The sequence below is a fragment of the Lathyrus oleraceus genome, chromosome 2, assembly GCF_024323335.1.
Source record: "Lathyrus oleraceus cultivar Zhongwan6 chromosome 2, CAAS_Psat_ZW6_1.0, whole genome shotgun sequence".
Lineage (NCBI taxonomy): Eukaryota > Viridiplantae > Streptophyta > Magnoliopsida > Fabales > Fabaceae > Lathyrus > Lathyrus oleraceus.
The window spans coordinates 341,128,583-341,149,420 of NC_066580.1; the positions used below are offsets into that span (position 1 = coordinate 341,128,583).

Here is a 20,838-nt window from a genome sequence, read left to right on the forward strand (position 1 = left end):
GCGTTTTTTTTCGTGTTTAGTTTCTATATGTTTTTTGATTTACCAACAATTTTTTGTTACTTTTACTAATATATATATATATATATGGATCAAAAGTAAATTTTTTTAATTTATTCTTTGAATAGAATCTAATTTAATAGTCAATTAAAAAAAATTAATTTTTCCTAAAATTTAATATCAAATTTGGCTCTAAAAAGTCCAATTTAAATTTTAGGTAAAATCAGAAGGTATTTTGAGGATTGATCCTTTAAATTTGTACTAAAAAGTTCTTAAGAAATTTTCTTTAAAGGATGATCTTTTTAAATATTTTCATCCACATTTTTTATCCCTGCGGCTAAAATCGTCACTAATTCAATTGTTATATTGTTAAAATCATCGTTAATTCTGTCATTAAGTAGTAAAAACCGTCATTAAGTTACAAAATATCCAAAAATGTGAATAAAGATGAAATGAGTTATTTAAGAAGATAACAAAGATATAATTTAGAAAGAAAAAAAATAGTAAAAATAGAGCAGTCCTAAAACTCATAGCAACAACAAAAAAAGCTACAAATTAGTTACAATGTTTTCCTAACTTGATAATTTGCAGCTAATTGGCAGCGAAGTGTTATTCAAACTTAATCGCAATAACATCATTAAGATTTATTATAGTAGTTTTGTTGCTGATTTATAATTAATTTTTTGTTGCTATTTCATCTAGAAAATGTTTCAAGTGAAATGTGATATGAACTACAAATCGTTAACAAAATTGTCAAAATGAATCGAGTGCAACTCTTGCATTTCACACATGCATATAAATAATAGATAAATTTGGTAGCTGCTAATAAATTTATATGTAAAATACATGAGTAATCAATGTATCAGCCTTAAACTAACAACACAGACAATCAATGTCCACAGTCCCTGTAGAAGCAGTTGATTGTTCTTCCCAAACCAGTCAACCAAAATTGCGGCGGCCACAAAACAGGAGGAACCGATCATAATGTATCTACCCCAACCATAAAATCATTATCATTCATCCTCAGTATCTCTGTCAACTACTCTACCTTGCGATAATGCTTGTCGTATGGAGCCGCCGATCATAGATAGGATGGGCTGCAACATAGGTGCCAATTGTGTTTGCACAAAAGAAGCCATCGCTGTATTTACAGCCTCCTTAATATATTCTTCAGTTGGTGTTGGAGCTGCAGTGCGCGAGGGACCAATGTCATGTGGATATGAGATAGGCATAGGTCCAGGAGTGTCAACATCGAAGCTACGACCTTCATAAGCTCGCCTCTTCTTTTTATTCATACCTGACACCTCTGCCCAAACTTTCGAATCAAACACTGGATGATTGGAAGAGTCTTCTCCATACTTTTCCAACATTATGGTGTCATATAACTCCTAAAACAGCATATCAAGAATAATTTTACCACATATATAAATAACTAACTATGAAGCATTACATATATAGATAAATTAACTATGTAGCATCTATATCTATATAATAGATAAACTTTTGCAAATTTTAAAGTAACTTACAATAAATTTCTCTGAACGCCGAGAGACATATTCACCATCTTTCCTTTTATGAACATGGGCGTAAACATCTCTATATGAAACTCCTTGCTTCAACTCTTCCTCCTATAATTAACATCTTTTGGAATTAGAATATAATATGTTTTTTTCGGTGGACTAAAGGTGTAAAGCCCAGAATATAATGCATGTCAGTATAATTTTATATGAAAATAATATATATTTACCAGCCTCTTCTTATGTTCAGTAAAGCTTATAGAGCCTCCTGTGTGCAATACTGAATCAGGTTTGGAAGCTCTATTACATCGATTAGCATCAGACCTCTTCGTCCACTCTGGTTTCAACCAAATATCGACTAAACCATCCCATACTTCTGGCTTCAGCCCTTTGGGCCCATGGCCCTTCGTATCGACCAAGTATTTTGAGTTCACATGCCGTAAGGCCACTCTTCTTGCATTTTTTAAATGATCAGGATAGCGGTCCAGGCATGTTCTTTCCCACACCATTCTTGCAATACTGCGTTCAGAATCTGATGCAAACATATATTTACCCTGCATCAATGTAATATTATATAAATAAATTTATCTATAGATAAAAAAGTTATGCCAAAATAATATTACGACTTACCATGAAGTCCATAAATAACTCATCCTTCATTTCAATTGGATATTCTCTCCACTTTGCAGCTGGAATAGGCATCCGTGCGATCACGGTAGATATAATATCACGGGTAACACTTTGGGGAACAAACCTCCTCCTGCAAGTGGGATTTAAACTCTTCAAAAATTGGTCTGGCAAATTAGACATGGCATGATGCCCACTAATATGACATGGTTCTCATTGGAGTTGTGCTCATTCTATTTATAGTACCATCATGTTATACAATTTATCACCAACTTATTCCAACTACTATGTGAAAGAGGTAACAAACCGTAATGATAATTGAAGTGAATAATTTTATATAGAGATTATATTGGTATATTCAGTCTTGTTAAATAGCAGCAATGCCACTACAGTGTATATTCAGAGTTGTCATAAAGCGGCAATAGTGGTGCTACAACACTAGTATATTAAAATTTGAAAAAAAAGAAGCTATTTTCAGCATTTGACAACACCGAATATATTTTTTAGTACTAATACTGGTCAACAACTTCTCACTGTATACACTCAGATTAGTACCACCAGGCTATTAGCACTGGCCAGGCAGTATCACAGTATTGAATTCTGAAAATCTTTGATTTCAAGTGCAAAATTCCTGTACAAGATTTTTCCTAATTCCACTTGCTAGCAATGAACATCTTAGGACGAACACTAACTAGCACAAAGGAGTAGAAAACAGTTGTATGCAATATAGCAGTTTGTGATCTTGAGCTTTCTCCTACAAAATTGTGTCTCATTGCTCAATTTCTATCACAATATGAAGACACCCAATATTAATTTCATTACATGGCTCTACACCATAAATCTAAAGTCAAAATAGTGAAAATACAAACATTTCACTTACATTTAATCAAACTCTCGAGTCAAGGAGGACAGATAAGAAAAATAAAAGGTCAGATCTCTTCAATGCAACATAATAAGCTATAAAAGTCATTCCACGATACAAATTTTTTAGTTCTGAACACGCTAGTTTTAAGATCTAATTAAATGTACCTAAGCATTGTTGTTAGCAATAGAAGTTTCTCAAATAAGCAAGTGCTGTAAAATGGCTTAAGCACACAATTGCAATCATTTAAGACACAATTTGAGATGGCACGACTAGAGCAAGTATATGGTTTTGAGCTAATACATCTGTACAAAAAAATGATTTTGGTCTAAATGCTCTAAATAAAAGAAATTGATGTAATGACCCCCCATAAACTTTAAAAACAAATATATATTTTCATTATCACATATCTTCAAGTAGATTTTGGTCATAAGATTTTATCTAATAATTGGAATAAAGTTCTCCAAGGTTAATCCTCAAAGGTTCCATTTTGTGGGTCTATCAATGACCCTTATGATACAGTTTCAGCCTTCATGATACAGTTTAAATTTTGAGATTGCAGCACAAGAAACAGCAAGAGCCAAGGGACTTACGGGTTTGGGTTGTCCTCGATAGATATAACTTTTCTTCTATCAATTTCTACACGAGATCTTCTCAACGAGACTGAAGTTGGGTCTTTAGCTGGTGGATCAGTAGAGTGTGGGACAGAATCTGAAGAAGCACTGCCGATGCTCCCATGGTTGGAGACTCCGGAATTGCCTCCATTATATTGTTTCACATTATTTGTGTCAGCTACTTGTTGTCTGAGTGGTTGTTCAATAAATTTCTCCCCCATGAGCTGCATCTCTTCATCTTCACCATCATCATAGTCAGAATATTCATCATTCTCTTCGGAACTAACAGCAGTAAATTTCTGCTTATTGTTTAATGCATCAAGCACCTTAACCAGTCCTTTCTTTTGCATTTTGTTCATGTCATTCCTCATACCTGCAGATCAAAGCAAGCTGTTTAAAAACACATGCCAAGTGTCTGCAGATTATACCTACCATAAAATAATTTCTATAAATGACGTGTTGTAGATTTCCAGGCCACACAACTCATACCACACTTTGACATATATACTGTGAGTAGAGGACTATATCAAAATAAAGAAATGAAAGGGTAAGCTAAACTCGCCCATTGTAGCAGAGGTATCACCCCTGCCATAGATTGTGGCATGAGCATTATGCCAGCTACTATAGTCAGATGCAGCACCTTGCAGTTTCATGATAATAAAGAATACCATTACATCATTAGAGCAATGGAAAACTACTGCTGTGCAATTTAAGCTTATCAGCTGTTATGATAAAATGGAAACAAAGGAGAAAACAGGGGAAATATTTAAAGAACAATAAATAAACCAGTGATAAATTTGATTACATATTCCACTGTCTTAGTATTGCAGTTTTTCTTTATGTTATTGGCCAGATTACAATACAAACATGAAGGCAAAAACATGATGCACATCATCGTATACCATTACAGCATGCAACAAGCACATATGCAAGCATTTTTTAAAGGAAAATACCTAGGGAAACCAAATTATGTGTTGCTGGTGGTGGTGATGGATCAATGTACGATTGAGAAGGCCCCGGTGGATCGCTGCTACCTATCCCTCGACCACGTTTAGTTCTTCTACCTCTGATTGTCATGTTAAAAATATTTATATGCAACTTAGTCTTATTTTTATGAATATATTACAAAATATATCAACAAATAGACGCTACCTCTTCTACAAATGCATGGCAAGCACTGTATGTGCTTTGTTTATTTATTTCTTAGTAAATCAAACCATATAAATAATCAAACTGAGAGTGAGAAATGGCTTACGGGTTAGAGATGCCCTCTACAGACACGACCTTTCTCCTATCAGCTTCTATATGGGATCTTCCACTTGAAGGTCTCACATCGTTGGAAAGTCCAAAACTGGCTCCAATAGAGTTTTTCACATTATTTGCAATAGCTGCTTGGTGCTTGAGTAATTGTCGTTGATAAATTTTCTCCATGATGAGTTGCATCTCGACATCTTCACCATCACTATCATCATAGTATTCATCATTATGTTGAGAACTAAGAGCAGAAGCTTTCTGCCTATTGTTTAATGCATCAACACCCTTAACCAGTCCTTTCCTTTGAACTCTGTTATAGACATTCTGGAAGCCTGTAGAGCAAGAAATAATGAGATCCATGTATATGCATCATATGATATTACAACATGCATCAAAGCACCATATGGGAAGTGAAATACCTGGGAAAACTGAATTATGTGCTGCTGCTGCTGGTAGAGGATTAATGCACGATTGAGAAGGCCCAGGCAGATCACTACAACCCCTCCCCTGACAACGGCTAATTCCTCTACCTCTGAATGCCACATCATTCGCATTAGTTGCTTGCTGCTTGTGTACTCGTGGTTGAATACTTTTCTCTGGGGCGGGTTCCAAATCTTCATCTTCCCCATCATTATTGTCGTCATGTTCATCATTTTGTTCAGAATTAAAAGCAATAGATTTTTGCTTTTTACTTATTGTATTAACCTTCTTACCCCGCCCTTTCTTTTGAATTCTATTCATGTCCTTTTTGACACCTGTAGAGCAAGAAATAGGGAGATCAACCAATATGCATCATATGCAATTACAACATGCAACAAGCACCATATGCAAGCATTTATAAAATTAAATACCTGGAATAACCGAAGTATGTGCTGGTTGGGGTGGTGAGTCAATGCACGATTGAGAAGGCCTTTGAGGATCCCTATAATCTTTCCCTGGACCACGTCTAACTCCTCTACCTCTGATTTTCATGTTAAAGATAGTTATTGACAACATGGTCTTATTTTAAAGAGTACATTACAAAATATATCAATATATACAAACTGCAGTTTGTACCAATGCATGGCAAGAAGATTACATGTTCTTCGCTTTTTTAGGGTCTTGCTAACAAGGGTCATTGTGGCACATGTTAAGGAACCAAATATAGGAATAATGTCTTGAAAAGAACAGTATTTTAAATTTTTATGAATTGAATACACCATTTCCAATTATTTTTTTATTCCTTCACATATGCTGCTACAGCACTAGTCAGCATTTACCTTTTCAAAAAAAAAAAATTCTTGGTATACCAAACCATAAATGATAAAACAGAAATGAAAAACAGCAAGTGACCAGTGACTTACGGGTTAGAGATGCCCTCTACAGATTTAACTGTTCTTGTATCAGTTTCTACATTATATCCCGCGCTTGGTGACCTCGCATTGTTGGAAAGTCCAAAACTGGATCCAATATAATTTTCCACATTATTTGCATCAGTTACTTGCTGCTTGTGTGATTGTGATTGGCAAATTTTCTCTATAATGTGTTGCAATTCTTCATCTTCACCATCATTATTGTCACAGTGTTCATCATTCTTTTCAGGATTAAAAGCAGTAGATTTCAGCTTATTATTTAATGTATTGACCCCCTTACCCCGGCCTTTCTTTTGAGTTATATTCTTGCCATTCTTGACACCTGTGGAACAAGAAATAGGGAGATAAACCAATATGCATCACATGCAACAAGCACCATATGCAAGCATTTATAAATACCTGGGGAAACCGAAGTATGTACCGGTTGTGGTGGTGGATCAATGCAATATTGAGAAGGATCTAGTAGATCACTACGACCTCTCCCTCGACCACGAGTAATTCGTTTACCTCTGATTTCAATGTTAAAATACTTATATACAACTTGGTCTTACTTTTATGAGTATATTACAAAATATATCAATATATAAAAACTACAGCTTCAATTCAACAAATGCACGCAAGAACTCTAGAAGTCCTTTTTTTTATTTCTTGGTAAATCACACCATAAATGATAAAACAAAAAAGGAAAACAGCAAGTGACATACGAGTTAGAGATGCTCTCTACAGATATAACTTTTTGCCTATCAGTTTCTACATGTGATCCTCCACTTGATGGCCTCACATTGTTGGAAAGTCCAAAAGTAGCTTCAATACATTTTTTCGCATTATTTGCATCAGCTGCCTGCTGCTTGAGTAATTGTTGTTGATAAATTTCCTCCATAATGAGTTGCATCTCTCCGTCTTCACCATCATTGTAACCGTTGTCTTCATCATTCTGTTCAGAATTAAAAGGAGCGGATTTCTGCTTATTACTCAATGCAACAAACCCTTTTACCGGTTCTTTCTTTTGAATTCTGTTCTTGTCATTCTTGACACCTATATAACAAGAAATTGTGAGATCTACATGCTGGCTGCAAAGACAGGAGTTCACAAAATTGAGAAAATTTGTTTGAAGCCACCGGTAATGCTATAAGGATGACATACATGATAAACTTCTACAAATGCAGAGAAAAGAGTTCACAAACTTAGGAAAGTTTGTTATATCAAACCAGACAGTTATTAAAGTGAATACCTAAGGAATTGGAAGGTTGTGGTGGATCACTGCGGCCTCTCCCTTGAGCACGTTTAGTTCTTTTACCACGGATTGCCATGTTATGATATCTAGAAGCGACTTGGACTTATCTTCTGTCTATATGTTGAAAAATCATTATTGTTGAATGATATTTTCTAGAGTAAAATGATTTTGATAAAAAAAGAAGACATAAAAATGGAAGTAACAACAAATAAACTTAAATTGCACATATAATTTTAAGAAGCAAAGTTACAAACTACTATTTGAATTTGAATCTGAATCATATAATTCTCCTATGTCTCATTTATTATGGTCCACTTCTTTCATTGGTGCATTTGTATCAACTAAAAAATCTTCTTCATGTGCTACGAAGACATTGTGGGCTCCTAAGGATTCATTATCTTGGTAGTAACCATTAGTATATCCTTATGATACAATTCATCTTGTTCATCATTAAAGCTCTCAGCTACAGAGAGTTTTTGCCTAAAATTCGCAAACTGCTCATCATTCTCCAGTAGCTTTACCCATTTTCTGGTTACTTCTAACACTGTACAGTACACTTGTTGTGCCTCTAAAGCTAATACAAAAGGCTCATTTAAGTGAAGAAGCCTTGATTTGGCCTTAACATCAACTAACTCATATCTCTCCTCTACATTAACTATGTTGACTGGGTCAAACCATTAAGACCATAAAATATGATATTTCCAATATCGCTTCAATGATAGCATATCAGCTCTTATTTTGTCTATTCTCTTATACACTAGAATTCGCAGGTCCTGTCTCTTCATAACTTGTTATGTCACCATTTGCAACAAACCAGTTTTCTTACTTTTATCAGATAAAAAACTAACTACTAGTTGATCCATGTACTCACATCTGATGCATTTCCACTTAACCAAAATCAAGCTTTACACTAGCAAATATACTTATATATTCCGAGTACACTGCATGGGAAGAAATAATACTCAATTCAAGGCTTGAAATAGCTATGAATATTATAGTAGCCCAACTTGCAAAACAGCCCCAAAAGAACACATTTGGCATAATTTGGGCTTTCTTTTTAAGATTCACATTTTGCTACGATTCAAAGAGTTTCAGAAAGGGGAAAATTGTTAGATAGGTGAAATTTGAAGAAGTAAAAAAGAATGGGTACCGGATGATAGAAACTTCAGTATAGCTTATTGTGCTGCGCTTCCAAGATCGATGGAGGACGGAAAGATTATGGAAGAGATATCGGAGACGGAGAAAGACGAGACCGAACGGAGACTCGAAAGCTTCTTGATCGGAGAAGGAGGATAAAAAAGTAAAATAAATTAGTAAAAGATATTGTAGTTAATCCATAGCTAACATATACCCAAAAAGAATTCATAGCCAATTGACCCATCAATAAATTTGGTAGCAATTTTATTCGCGGAAGGAAAAAAATGGAAGCAATTTGAAATACTCCCTCTAATCTCAAATATAGAAAGAAAAAAAATTGACAAATTTTAATACAATACAATGATTGATTTTTAATCAATTTATCTTTATATTTTATATAAGAGTGAATATTAATTTAAGGTTCAATATATTTTTTTATAACTTCCCTACCCATGTTTAAGTCAAGGATTGTATCTCGAACTAATATGTTTTTAATGTCTCATTGACCTACTCGTCTATTTAAAAATCTATTTTATTTGAATATTTATCTATAATAATATATAAAGGAAATCCTTTCTTTTGGTGTAGCCTTTTTTTTTAATCATTTTTACCTTTATTTTATTGTGTAATTTACCTAATAACTTCCAATAAAACCACTATTATTAACTTCCACGTAATTTCCTACTAATAACTTCCACGTAACTTCCTACTAATAACTTTCACGTACTGTACTTTTTAAAAATTATATTTAAATAAAAAATATCACTTATATTTTCAATGATGTGCATTAAAAAAGCGGACAGACGGGCACATACCCGTCTAGACGCTAGTAAATAATAAATTCAATTAATGTTAAATAGACTAACGAATTAAAAGATCAAGGAGACTAAATGTATATTTGCATGGACTCATTCAAATTTAACTATTAGCATAAGTTTTGTGATACTATTTGTCGCACGACAACTTACGAAAATAACTTATGACATTGTTCATAATGTTTTTTCAACTTATTTTCATAAGTTCTTCAAGATAATTAACCTTTATTTTCGTATTTTAATTTAAAATACAAATTATTTTTTTAAAAATAGATTGACCTGATAGCTTTAAAAGATTTTTCTTATGGCTTGTGGCTTAGTCTCTTTATAAAAAAGTCTAGGCCTTTTCTATTTAAGAAAAAACCCAGTCTGCCTTGGACTTGTGTAGGCTATATCATATGCCCCTATTAGTTGACCTGACCTATTCCCACACCTGCTTGCGTTGTAAAGCTAACGTGATAACCTTTATGTTGAAATAAGGAAATTAAGGTCTAGAGCACTACAACAACAACATTTCTCTGGTTCTTCTACCAGGAGCACAGTCAAGTCTCAATCGGGATTGACTGTCTAGTTTCACGCGTGGTTTGGGTTTCGTAAGTCCGTTTGTAATGCGGTCACTTACCTTGGAAAACTAAGATCTTTCTTGGAGTTGTGAGTTAATGATATTTATATGTGTGAGTGATGATGTGATATTTTAGGACTTTGGTCCAATGTATTGATAATATGTATATGAGTTAAATTACTAAGGTTAGGACGCAAGTCCGGTGTTAATGTGATTTATGATTAAGTTTGGAAGAACCTGTGTTGATATATTTAGGTTCGAAAGAACCAGTGCTATCCTTAACCGAGAGTATTGATGTGTTAGCCTTAACCGATGGTGTTGTTATGATAGCCTTAATAGACGGTGTTGATGTGTTAGCCTTAACCGATAGTGTTGATATGTTAGTCTTAACCGACAGTATTGATAATTGGAGTAGGAGATTTGGATAAATATTTCTTGAATTTGTTGGTAGCATCATGCATTCAGGTATATCGAAGATTAACTTAGGACTTCGGTCCAATATTGTAGGACTTCAATTCAGTGTTGAGGATCCCTCAGTAAAATAACGTAAAATAACTTTGACGCCCAGAACTTCGGTCCAACATTCTAAGATTTTGGTCCAGTGTTGTAGGATGGTACCACATGCATAAGAGTCGAGGAATTACGCATTGAATAATGATTTTGTATATCGTAAGCCTGGGTTGACAGAATATGTTTGATATGAACTATCCTTGCTATTTATACACCATTTAAATCATGAAATATATTCTCACCCCTTTCTTGTCTCTATTTTTCTACTTTTATACTTTATATAGGTGGTTCCCAAGTTGAGATTGAGGAGTGATAGTTAGGTGTTTTGTAGAGGATGGCGTAATTAGCCTCTTCAGTAGTTTTATTTTATGTGTTATGTTTGTCGTACCTTTGTCGGTTTTATAGTATTCGTTTCAGTTTCGCTCTAATATTGTAATATCGTGGTGGAATACTTTTGCTATGTTTTATTGTTTGAGTTGTTTGAAAACTAATTACTATGTTGTGTTTTTTAATTAAAATTTCAATTGGAACATGAAAGTAGAAGTTTTGTTAATATGGCACCCTTGTTTTAGCTTCATATTTTTCGTAATATTTTATAAATTATATTTGTATGTTATAAGTTACACCAAAGGTAATTCTATCTAACTTTTTGTGATGGATAGATAAAAATTTTCTTTATTTTTTCTCTTATCTTTGATTTAGAGTTCATTTTGATTGCTGAACCATTCTTTGAACAACATTGTTGATAAGATTAAGACTGTTACAATATACAATAACTCCTTCAATTGAACTTCCCACTCATAATTAGCAATAATATTTCTCTTAAGCAACTCTAAATTATAGTACCCAGCTAAACTAAAAGAAAAAAGATGAAGAATTAGAACTAGACCCAGATGAAGTGTCTAATAAAGATGAAATCTTATTACAATAATATTATTTTTTAACAACACCAAAGAAAGACTTCATTGACAAAATCATCTTCAACAATCTCTCTTTATAAAAAGTTTCAAATGGGATTTTGTTTTTGTTTTTCTTTTACATTCTATATTTTTGTTATTGTCTTCAAATCCAAGTTTTGAATCTTATATTCAATGTTTTGGGATTTAAGAAAAAAGGTAATTAAGATATTAAAAATCCATAAAACTTTATTTAATTATTGATTTTTTCGTCATTAAGTCAGTCACAAAAGTTAAAGTTATATGTTTAGATGGAAATGACTAACTTGATATGATTTGAAAAGGCGATGACCAAAATAATATTTTTAAAAATTAAGAGACCAAAGTGAATTCCAAATTAAATATAAGGAATGGAAAAAATATTGAACCTTAATTTTAAGCTTTACAACGACATTCAAGATTGTTTTACAAATGTAACTAATTAAATCATGATAAAACATATTTATAGAGGTAACTTAGAAAACAATCTATAATCTTAGTATGATCCTGTTTGTTTTAGTTTTTTTTTTAACATGATTTTTATAGTGTGTGATATTTTTGTTTAATAAAAATTACAGAATTAAAAAAAAATTAATAAAAATTTGGTTTAAAAAATTATTCTTAAGATATTATTTTAAATATTTTATTATTTTATTGAAATTTGGATATCAAAATTTCAAAAAATTATTTAATTTTGAATTTATTTTAAATAGTTTTTTTATAAAAATCATTTTTGAGATACAACTTTTTGAAAAAGTTATGATTTTGACTATATTTTTATTTCCAGTAATGTATGTTTATGTTTTAAAATTAAAAATTAGTCTTTTAATTTATAAGAAAAACGAATTTAAAAAACTTTTAATATTTTTCAATACTATTTTATAAAAAAAAACTTTTAGAAAATACAAAGAAAAAATCTACTATTTTAAAACTAAAACAAACATACCGATTGAAAGCTTGTGTAACTTAAATCCATTTATATATAAAAATTATGGTCTAATTGCTTAAGTTTTTTTACATTATAATTCTGTTATTTATTTTTGTTTAAAAATATAAAATTTTCTTTTTAAATTTTTTTTAATAAAAATTTAGTTTAAATAATTTTTCATAAAAATTATATTTTTTTATAAGTTTTTTTATATTAAAACTTAAAAAAAATAAAATGTTTAGAGTTTTTTGTAAAACTTATTTTTGAAATATATATTTTTGAAAATATTATGTGATTTTAATTTGTTTTAATTTATAATAATATATATTTATGTTATTTGATATCTAAATTAGTCTTTTAATTTATAAAAAATGGTTTTAAAATAATTTCTATTAATTTTAAAAAAGTTATAAAATAACTGGATTAAGCTCAAGTGTGACGGTAAATCTACATCCACATCCGAATGTGGATGTTTATTAAAAGATTCCTTTGAAAGTTGGGAGAGTGTTATGCATGGAAAATTGGGTTGTGTGATGCTCCCATTGCGGAAATATGGATGATGTTGCATGGAATAAAGCTAGAGACTGTCTCTTTATATTTGATAAATATGGCCAGCAAAGTGATTAGGGAGGATTACAATTTCTCAACTTTAGTTTGTAGAATCAGAATGATGGCTTAAAAGGATTGACAAGTCAAGTTTAACTATTATTGGTGTGAAGGAAATCGATGTGCAGATTGACTAATCTACTATAACCTTGCTTAGAACAACCGTAAAATTTTCATTCTTCCAAATCTCACGATGGATAAAGTGAATATTTTGTTAGTTGATGATATCTCTGATGCTTCATCCCCAAACTTGTTATAGTTTCTTCTTAGTTTTTTTCTCCTTTGTCTTCTTTGGTTCTTTAGGCCCTCTTTGTATAAAAAAATACTTAAAAATTTTATTCGATTTAGTATAGTAGTGTAATACCCAATATATTATAAATCTAAAAAATACATTATACATAGTGTAATTAGTACTGATACAACATAAAAGCATATCATCATCGTTATATATACAAGTCCAAAATGAATAATGTACAAAATATGACACATGATATACAAGAGTGTCTAATCAAAATTAGGATATATGTACAACATCCACATGATCCACAACGGAAGATCATAATTACTCACACAAATGTAACAAGGACTTAAGCATTCAAGGTGTTACACTATTACCCTTCGTAAGGAAACACACAACATGAGTTCATATAACCTAATTAATCACTATTCAAGAATGCAAACAACAAAATATATTTTCCCGACCAATCCCATGTATAAATAAATGACCGAGAGAATTATCCTAGGTCAAACAAGGTCAAAACACCTTAGACAAAAAATTCATGATTTTTGAAAAGTTAGAAGTATTTTTAAACAATTAAAAATATGTACAAAAACATTTAATTCATGAAAAATATCAAAGTTAATCCAAAAAATAATTTTAATTCAGAAAATGAAAGAGAAAAATATTTGAAGATTTTTGGTGAAAGTCCCATATTTTTTGGATTAAAAAAGAAATTAATATGAATTAAACAAAATAAAAGGATTAAACATTGTAGATGTTTGATTGGCTGCATTTTGTGTTAAAACACTAACTGTGCTCTGATGTCTTGACTGATGTCATGACATGCCTTTGAGATGTTTGATTGGCTGCATTTTATGTTAAAACACTAACTGTACTCTGATATCTTGACTGATGTCATGACATACTTGAGTAGTATGCTGCAGGTTTAGCTAATACAGGATTTACTGAATGTCAAACTAGATGTTATGACATTCTTCCATGTCAGTAAATACTGAACTATAGAATAGTTGGCTTTTCTGTTATAGCTCAGTATTGAGTTCAGTCTGTTTTTCAGGAGAGTAGCAGACCTGACACATAGCCTACTGTCTGAATGTCAAATTGAATGTTATGACATTCATCATTGACAGCATATACTGAATAATAGGCAAGTTGGTTTTTCTGCTACAGTTCAGTATTCATTTCAGTCTGTTTATCAGGTGAATAACAGACCTGACATAGGACCTATTGTGTAAATATCAAACTGAATGTTATGACATTTATCTCTGACAGCTGATACTGAAGTATAGACTGGTTGGTCTCTCTATTACAGTTCAGCATTTAGTACACTCTGTTTTTCAGGAGAATAACAGACCTAGCATATGGTCTATGTTCTGGACGTCAGACTGAATGTTGTGACATTCATTCCTGACAGCATATGCTAAAATGTAGGATGATTAGTTTTTCTGTTTCAGTATTTTTCTCAGGCTATTCTTCAGGAATCCAACAGCTGAGCTAAAATCCAGGAAACTAACAACTGAGCTACAATTAATGAACCTAACAAATAGCCTATTTGTTAGCACCCTAATATGTGGAAATTAGGTTAACTTGCTTAACCTTAATTTTAGGAAATACAAGTACAAGGCCCAAGTGCTGCAATATAAAAGGATGGCAATCCTACTTTCAGCAATTCAGGGGTTTTAAGCGTGAAGCACTCATTGTACCTTCTTTCTTCACTGCTGTATTTTATGTGTGTTTTGTATTAGGTGTAACTTGTGAGCCAAGCAATTATCACCTAGATGATTGCATTGGACTAGGGTGTTCATTGAGTTGTAAGTGTTGTGTCACTCTAAGCTTTTAAGCGTGAGTGCTGTGTTTCTTGATTAAAGCTGTTAAGCACAATCAAGAGTTGTTTGAAGTATAAACTTCACCATTTAACTTTAAACGAATTAAAGGTTGTAATCACCGAGGTGATTGAGGGGGAGTGAGTAGGAACTCTGGTCTTAGTTTAAGATTGAAATTGCATTGGGTAGGTATTAAGTGATAGGATTAAACAGGTGGTTTAAGGCCTGAATTAATACTGCTAATAGTGGATTTCCTCCCTAGCTTGGTAGCCCCCAAACGTAGGTGTGTGTGACACCGAACTGGGTAAACAATTACTTGTGTTATTTACTGCACTTTACTTTTAATTTCTGCATAATTCTTGTCTGCGCAGAATTGGATGTCATAACATCCCGTGTGACATCGAAAGTCTGTTAACTAGAATTTCAATTGGCATCAGAGCAGGCACCCTGCCTGTTAATTTCTGGGTGAGATCTAGGGACGTTACTTTTTAGTACCATGGACAAGGATGTAGGTTTCTCAAATAGACCACCCATGCTGGATGGTTCTAACTATGATGACTGGAAACCTCGTATGATAGCCTTCTTGAGGTCTCTAGATAGCAAGGTCTGGAGAGCTGTCAACAAAGGATGGGAACATCCAACGAAGACAGGTAAAGATAGAATCATTTTGCAAATCCCTGAAGAAGAGTGGGACAAGGAGCAAGAGGCACTAGCCCTTGGAAACTCTAAGGCCTTGAATGCACTGTTCAATGGAATAAATAAGAACATTTTCAGACTGATGCATCACTGCGAATTGGCTAAAGAAGTTTGGGATACCCTCAAAACAACTCATGAAGGTACCTCCAAGGTGAGGATGTCTAAACTTCAGATGCTGACCACCAAGTTTGAAAATCTAAGGATGAAAGAGGATGAGACTATTCATGACTTCCACATGAACATTCTTGAAATTGCCAACACTTCTGGTGGCCTAGGAGAGAAAATGGCTGAAGAAAAACTTGTAAGAAAGATTCTCAGAGCATTGCCAAAGAGATTTGCCATGAAGGTCACTGCCATAGAAGAGGCTCAAGATATCAACAATATGAAGGTTGATGAGCTTATTGGTTCACTCCAAACCTTTGAAATGGGCTTATGTGAGGATGTTGAAAAGAAGAACAAAAGCATAACTTTTGTATCAAATACTAAAGTGGATTCAGAAGAAGGAAATATTGGAGGTGATGAAAGCATTTTAGAAGCTATAGCCATGCTTGGAAGACAGTTCAACAAGTTCATAAAGAAGGTTGATCAAAAGGGCATACCTAATGTCAAGAACTCTTCATCTGACATCAGTAGAAGAACAAATTATGAAGAAAAGGTCACCCAAGGCAAGGGAATCCAGTGCCATGGATGTGAAGGTTTTGGTCACATTAGAGCTGAATGCCCTACCTTTCTCAAGATGCAAAAGAAGGGGCTATCTGTCACCTGGTCTGAAGGAGATTCTGAGAGTGAATCTGAAGGAGAATCAGCTAAACATGTCACTGCACTAACTAGTGTTTGTGCCTCTGATAATGACTCAAGTGGATATGAACTTACCTTTGATGAACTTGCTGCTTCATATAAAGAGCTATGTGTCAAAAGTGCAGAAGTGTGTATCCAAGGAGAAAAGCAGAAGAAACTCATCAAGGAGCTGGAAGCTGAGAAACAAAAGCATCTGACAGTCATAGATGGTCTAAATGGTGAGATATCACTGCTGACATCTAAGCTAGAACAAATGACAAAATCCATCAGAATGTTGAATAAAGGAACTGATACCTTGGAAGAGATTCTAAAGGTGGGACAGAAGTCAGGAACCATGTTTGGTTTAGGCTTTGGTAAGAAATCCTCAACTGAACTCAAAAGCTCAAAGGCTGAAGTTCAGAAACTCAAGCAGAAGTCACAACCAATGTCACAACATCAGGGAAGCAGAAGGAGTAACCATCAGAAGAAGAAATCTCAGAGATGGAGATGTCACTACTGTGGTAGATTTGGTCACATCAAACCATTCTGCTACAGGTTGCATGGTTATCCTAACCAGACCCCTCAAGTCAGACCTAAGCAGAAGGCTTCTAAGCATAATGCACCCATTAAGAAACAACAATGGGTTGCTAACCAGACACCTCAAGTAATACCTAAGCAGAATGCATCTAAGCATAATGCCCCCATTAAGAAACAACAATGGGTTGCTAGACTAGCTCACACATCTCTAAGGGCGTCTACCAGACAAGACTGGTATTTTGATAGTGGCTGCTCAAGACATATGACTGGGATGAGTAACTTACTGGTGGATATAAAACCTCATACTACCAGGTATGTAACATTTGGTGATGGAGCTAAAGGAGAAATCAAAGGTGTTGGTAAGTTGGACTGTTCTGGAGCTCCAAAGCTGAGTAATGTGCTGTTAGTAACAGGACTAACTGCTAATCTTATTAGCATAAGCCAGCTATGTGATCAAGGCTTCAATGTACAATTCACTAAAGAAGTCTGTGTGGTGATGAATAGAGGCAATCAGGAAGTTATGAGAGGTTCCAGATCCAAAGATAACTGTTATCTGTGGGAATCTAAAGTCTCAAACTACTCCTCAAAGTGCCCCTTAGCAAAGGAAGAGCAGGAAGTGAAGCAGTGGCATGGAAGACTTGGACAACTTCATTTAAGAGGAATGAGGAAGATCATTTCCAAGGAACCAGTTAGAGGAATCCAAAATCTGATTATGGATGAAAGAAAAGGATGTGGAAAATGTCAGGAGGGCAAGCTAACCAAGAGGTCATATCCCAAGATGGGACATCCAGATTCTTCCAAACTTCTGGAACCTGTGCCCATGCACTTAATGGTACCCATGCAGATTGAAAGTTATGAGTTGTCCTCACCTATTAGTCCTCATCAAAATGATGTAGTTGCAAGGGAGAAACAGAATGGTGTATCATTATCCACTGCAGAAGCTAAGTACCTAGCATCTGGTAGCAGGTGTTCCCCACTGGTATGGATGAACCAGATACAGACTGAGTACAATGTCACCCAGAATGTCATGACATTGAATGTTACTCAGTGTGACCAATTAAAGGGCAAGGTGGGAATGTGTTCCTCTGAGAAATTATAGCAACTAATGATGTTAGTTATTTACTGTTTAATAAGTCAACTTATTAAACATTTGATAGTTCTCTCTGATTGGTCAACAAATAATAGATACTGCTCATACAACAAGCATTACCTATTCCATCGTTTCAACTTTCAGTCTTGCAAGCTTTCTCTCAAAGAAACTGTTCATTTCTCCTCTGAGATATTCATCATGTCGCACCAATCCGACTCATCTTCCTACACGACCATGTCTGATTCCTCTAGCTCCGAATCATGCAACCCTAACAGGGAATATCCTATGTCTGACTCTGCAAATACCTCACATGCAAGAAGACCTAAAGAAACGGTCTCAGGCTTCTCCTCAGCACTCGTGCTTGATGAACAAACCAGAGAAGGCTCCAGGTATGTTCACAATTCCATTGCAAATTTGGTAACTGGAATTTTGTCTGGTAATCATAAGGTTCTTGGGGTCTCAGTTCCCCTAAACACGATTATACCAGAAAATGTTGCTTGTCAAGAAAATACAGTTTCCTTAGCAAAGAATGTGTCTGATGAGGACGGAAAGAACACATTTGGCATAATTTGGGCTTTTTTTTAAGATTCACATTTTGCTACGATTCAAAGAGTTTCAGAAAGGGGAAAATTGTTAGATAGATGAAATTTGAAGAAGTAAAAAAGAATGGGTACCAGATGATAGAAACTTCAGTATAGCTTATTGTGCTGCGCTTCCAAGATCGATGGAGGACGGAAAGATTATGGAAGAGACATCGGAGACGGAGAAAGACGAGACCGAACGGAGACTCGAAAGCTTCTTGATCGGGGAAGGAGGATAAAAAAGTAAAATAAATTAGTAAAAGATATTGTAGTTAATCCATAGCTAACATATACCCAAAAAGAATTCATAGCCAATTGACCCCATCAATAAATTTGGTAGCAATTTTATTCGCGGAAGGAAAAAAAATGGAAGCAATTTGAAATACTCCCTCTAATCTCAAATATAGAAAAAAATTGACAATTTTTAATACAATATAATTATTGATTTAACCGATTTATCTTTATATTTTATATAAGAGTGAATATTAATTTAAGGTTCAATATATTTTTTTACAACTTGGCTACCCATGTTTAAGTCAAGGATGGCATGTTTGACTACTAATCTATTTAAAAACCTATGTGATTTGAACATTTATCAATAATAAATTCAACTAATGTTAAATAGACTAACGAATTAAAAGACCAATGAGACTAAATATTTATTTTCATGGACTCATTCAAATTTATCTATTAGCATAAGTTTTGTGATACTATTTGTCACACGTAAACTTACGAAAATAACTTATGACATTGTTCATAGTATTTTTTCAACTCATTTTCATAAGTTCTTTAAGATAACTAAGTTTTATTTTCATATTTTAATTTAAAGTAAAAATTCAATTTTTTTAAATAAGTTGACCTGATAGGTTTAAAATATTTTTCTTACGACTCGTGGCCTAGCCTCTTTATAAAAAAGTCTAGGCCTTTTCTTTTTAAGAAAAAATCTGACCTGCCTTAGGCTTCTGTAGGCTAGATCATATGCCCTTATTAGTTGACATGGCATATTCCCACACTTGGTTGCGTTGTAAAGCTAATGCGATAACCTTTATGTTGAAATAAGGAAACTGGAGTCTAGAGCACTACAACAATAGCATTTCTCTGGTTCTTCTACTAGGAGCGTAGTCAAGTCTCAATCGGGATTGGTTGTCTAGTTTCACACCTGGCTTGAGTCTCGTAAGTCTGTTTGTAGTGCGGTTAGTTACGTTGGAAAACTAAGACCTTTCTTGGAGTAGTGAGTTAATGATGTTTATATGTGTGAATGATGATGTCAATATTTTAGGACTTTGGTCCAATGTCTTGATAATATGTATATGAGTTAAATTACTAAGGTTAGGACGCAAGTCCGGTGTTGATGTGATTTATGATTAAGTTTGGAAGAATCTATGTTGATATATTTAGGTTCGAAAGAACCAGTGCTATCCTTAACCGAGAGTGTTGATGCGTTAGCCTTAACCGGTGGTGTTGATATGATAGCCTTAATGGGCAGTGTTGATGTGTTAGCCTTAACTGATAGTGTTTATATGTTAGTCTTAACCGACAGTTTTGATAATTGGAGTAGGAGGTTTGGATAAATATTTCTTGAATTTGTTGGTAGCATCATGCATTCAGGTATATCGAAGATTAACTTAGGACTTCGGTCCAATATTGTAGGACTTCGATCCAGTGTTGAGGATCCCTCAATAAAATAACGTAAAATAACTTTGACACCCAGAACTTCGGTCCAGTATTCTAAGATTTTGGTCCAGTGTTGTAGGATGGTACACATGCATGAGAGTCAAGGAATTACGCATTGAATAATGATTTTGTATATCGTAAGTTCAGATTGATTGAATATGTTTGATATAAACTATCCTTGCTATTTATACACCATTTAAATTATGAAATATATTCTCACCCCTTTCTTGTCTCTATTTTTCTACTTTTATACTTTATATAGGTGATTCCCAAGTTGAGATTGAGGAGTGATAGTTAGGTGTTTTGTAGAGGATGGCGTAATTAGCCTCTTCATTAATTTTTTTTTATGCGTTATGTTTGTCGTACCTTTGTCGATTTTGTAGTATTTGTTTCAATTTCGCTCTAATATTGTAATATCGTGGTGGAATACTTTTGCTATGTTTTATTGTTTGAGTTGTTTGAAAACTAATTA

The 20,838-nt window shown here is 33.6% G+C and overlaps 1 protein-coding gene across 2 annotated transcripts; it reads right to left on the bottom strand.

Moving 5' to 3' along the window:
- Positions 1–747: 747 nt before the first annotated feature.
- On the bottom strand, positions 748–19,066 carry LOC127119422 (uncharacterized). 2 transcript variants are annotated; one of them, XM_051049654.1, is made up of 14 exons: positions 18,786–19,066; positions 7,455–7,571; positions 6,928–7,258; positions 6,623–6,732; positions 6,215–6,545; positions 5,723–5,832; positions 5,291–5,626; positions 4,873–5,203; positions 4,571–4,683; positions 3,597–3,990; positions 2,145–2,274; positions 1,745–2,068; positions 1,524–1,625; positions 748–1,385 (listed from the first exon to the last, which is right to left on the bottom strand). In XM_051049654.1, the coding sequence occupies exons 2-14, from the start codon at positions 7,531–7,533 to the stop codon at positions 1,011–1,013; spliced, it is 3,066 nt and encodes a 1,021-aa protein (XP_050905611.1). In that variant the 5' UTR covers positions 7,534–7,571; positions 18,786–19,066; the 3' UTR covers positions 748–1,010. The 2 variants fall into 2 exon arrangements, with proteins under 2 accessions (XP_050905611.1, XP_050905610.1); XM_051049653.1 differs by lacking the exon at positions 18,786–19,066 and adding an exon at positions 8,608–8,908.
- Between the last annotated feature and the right edge of the window lie 1,772 nt (positions 19,067–20,838).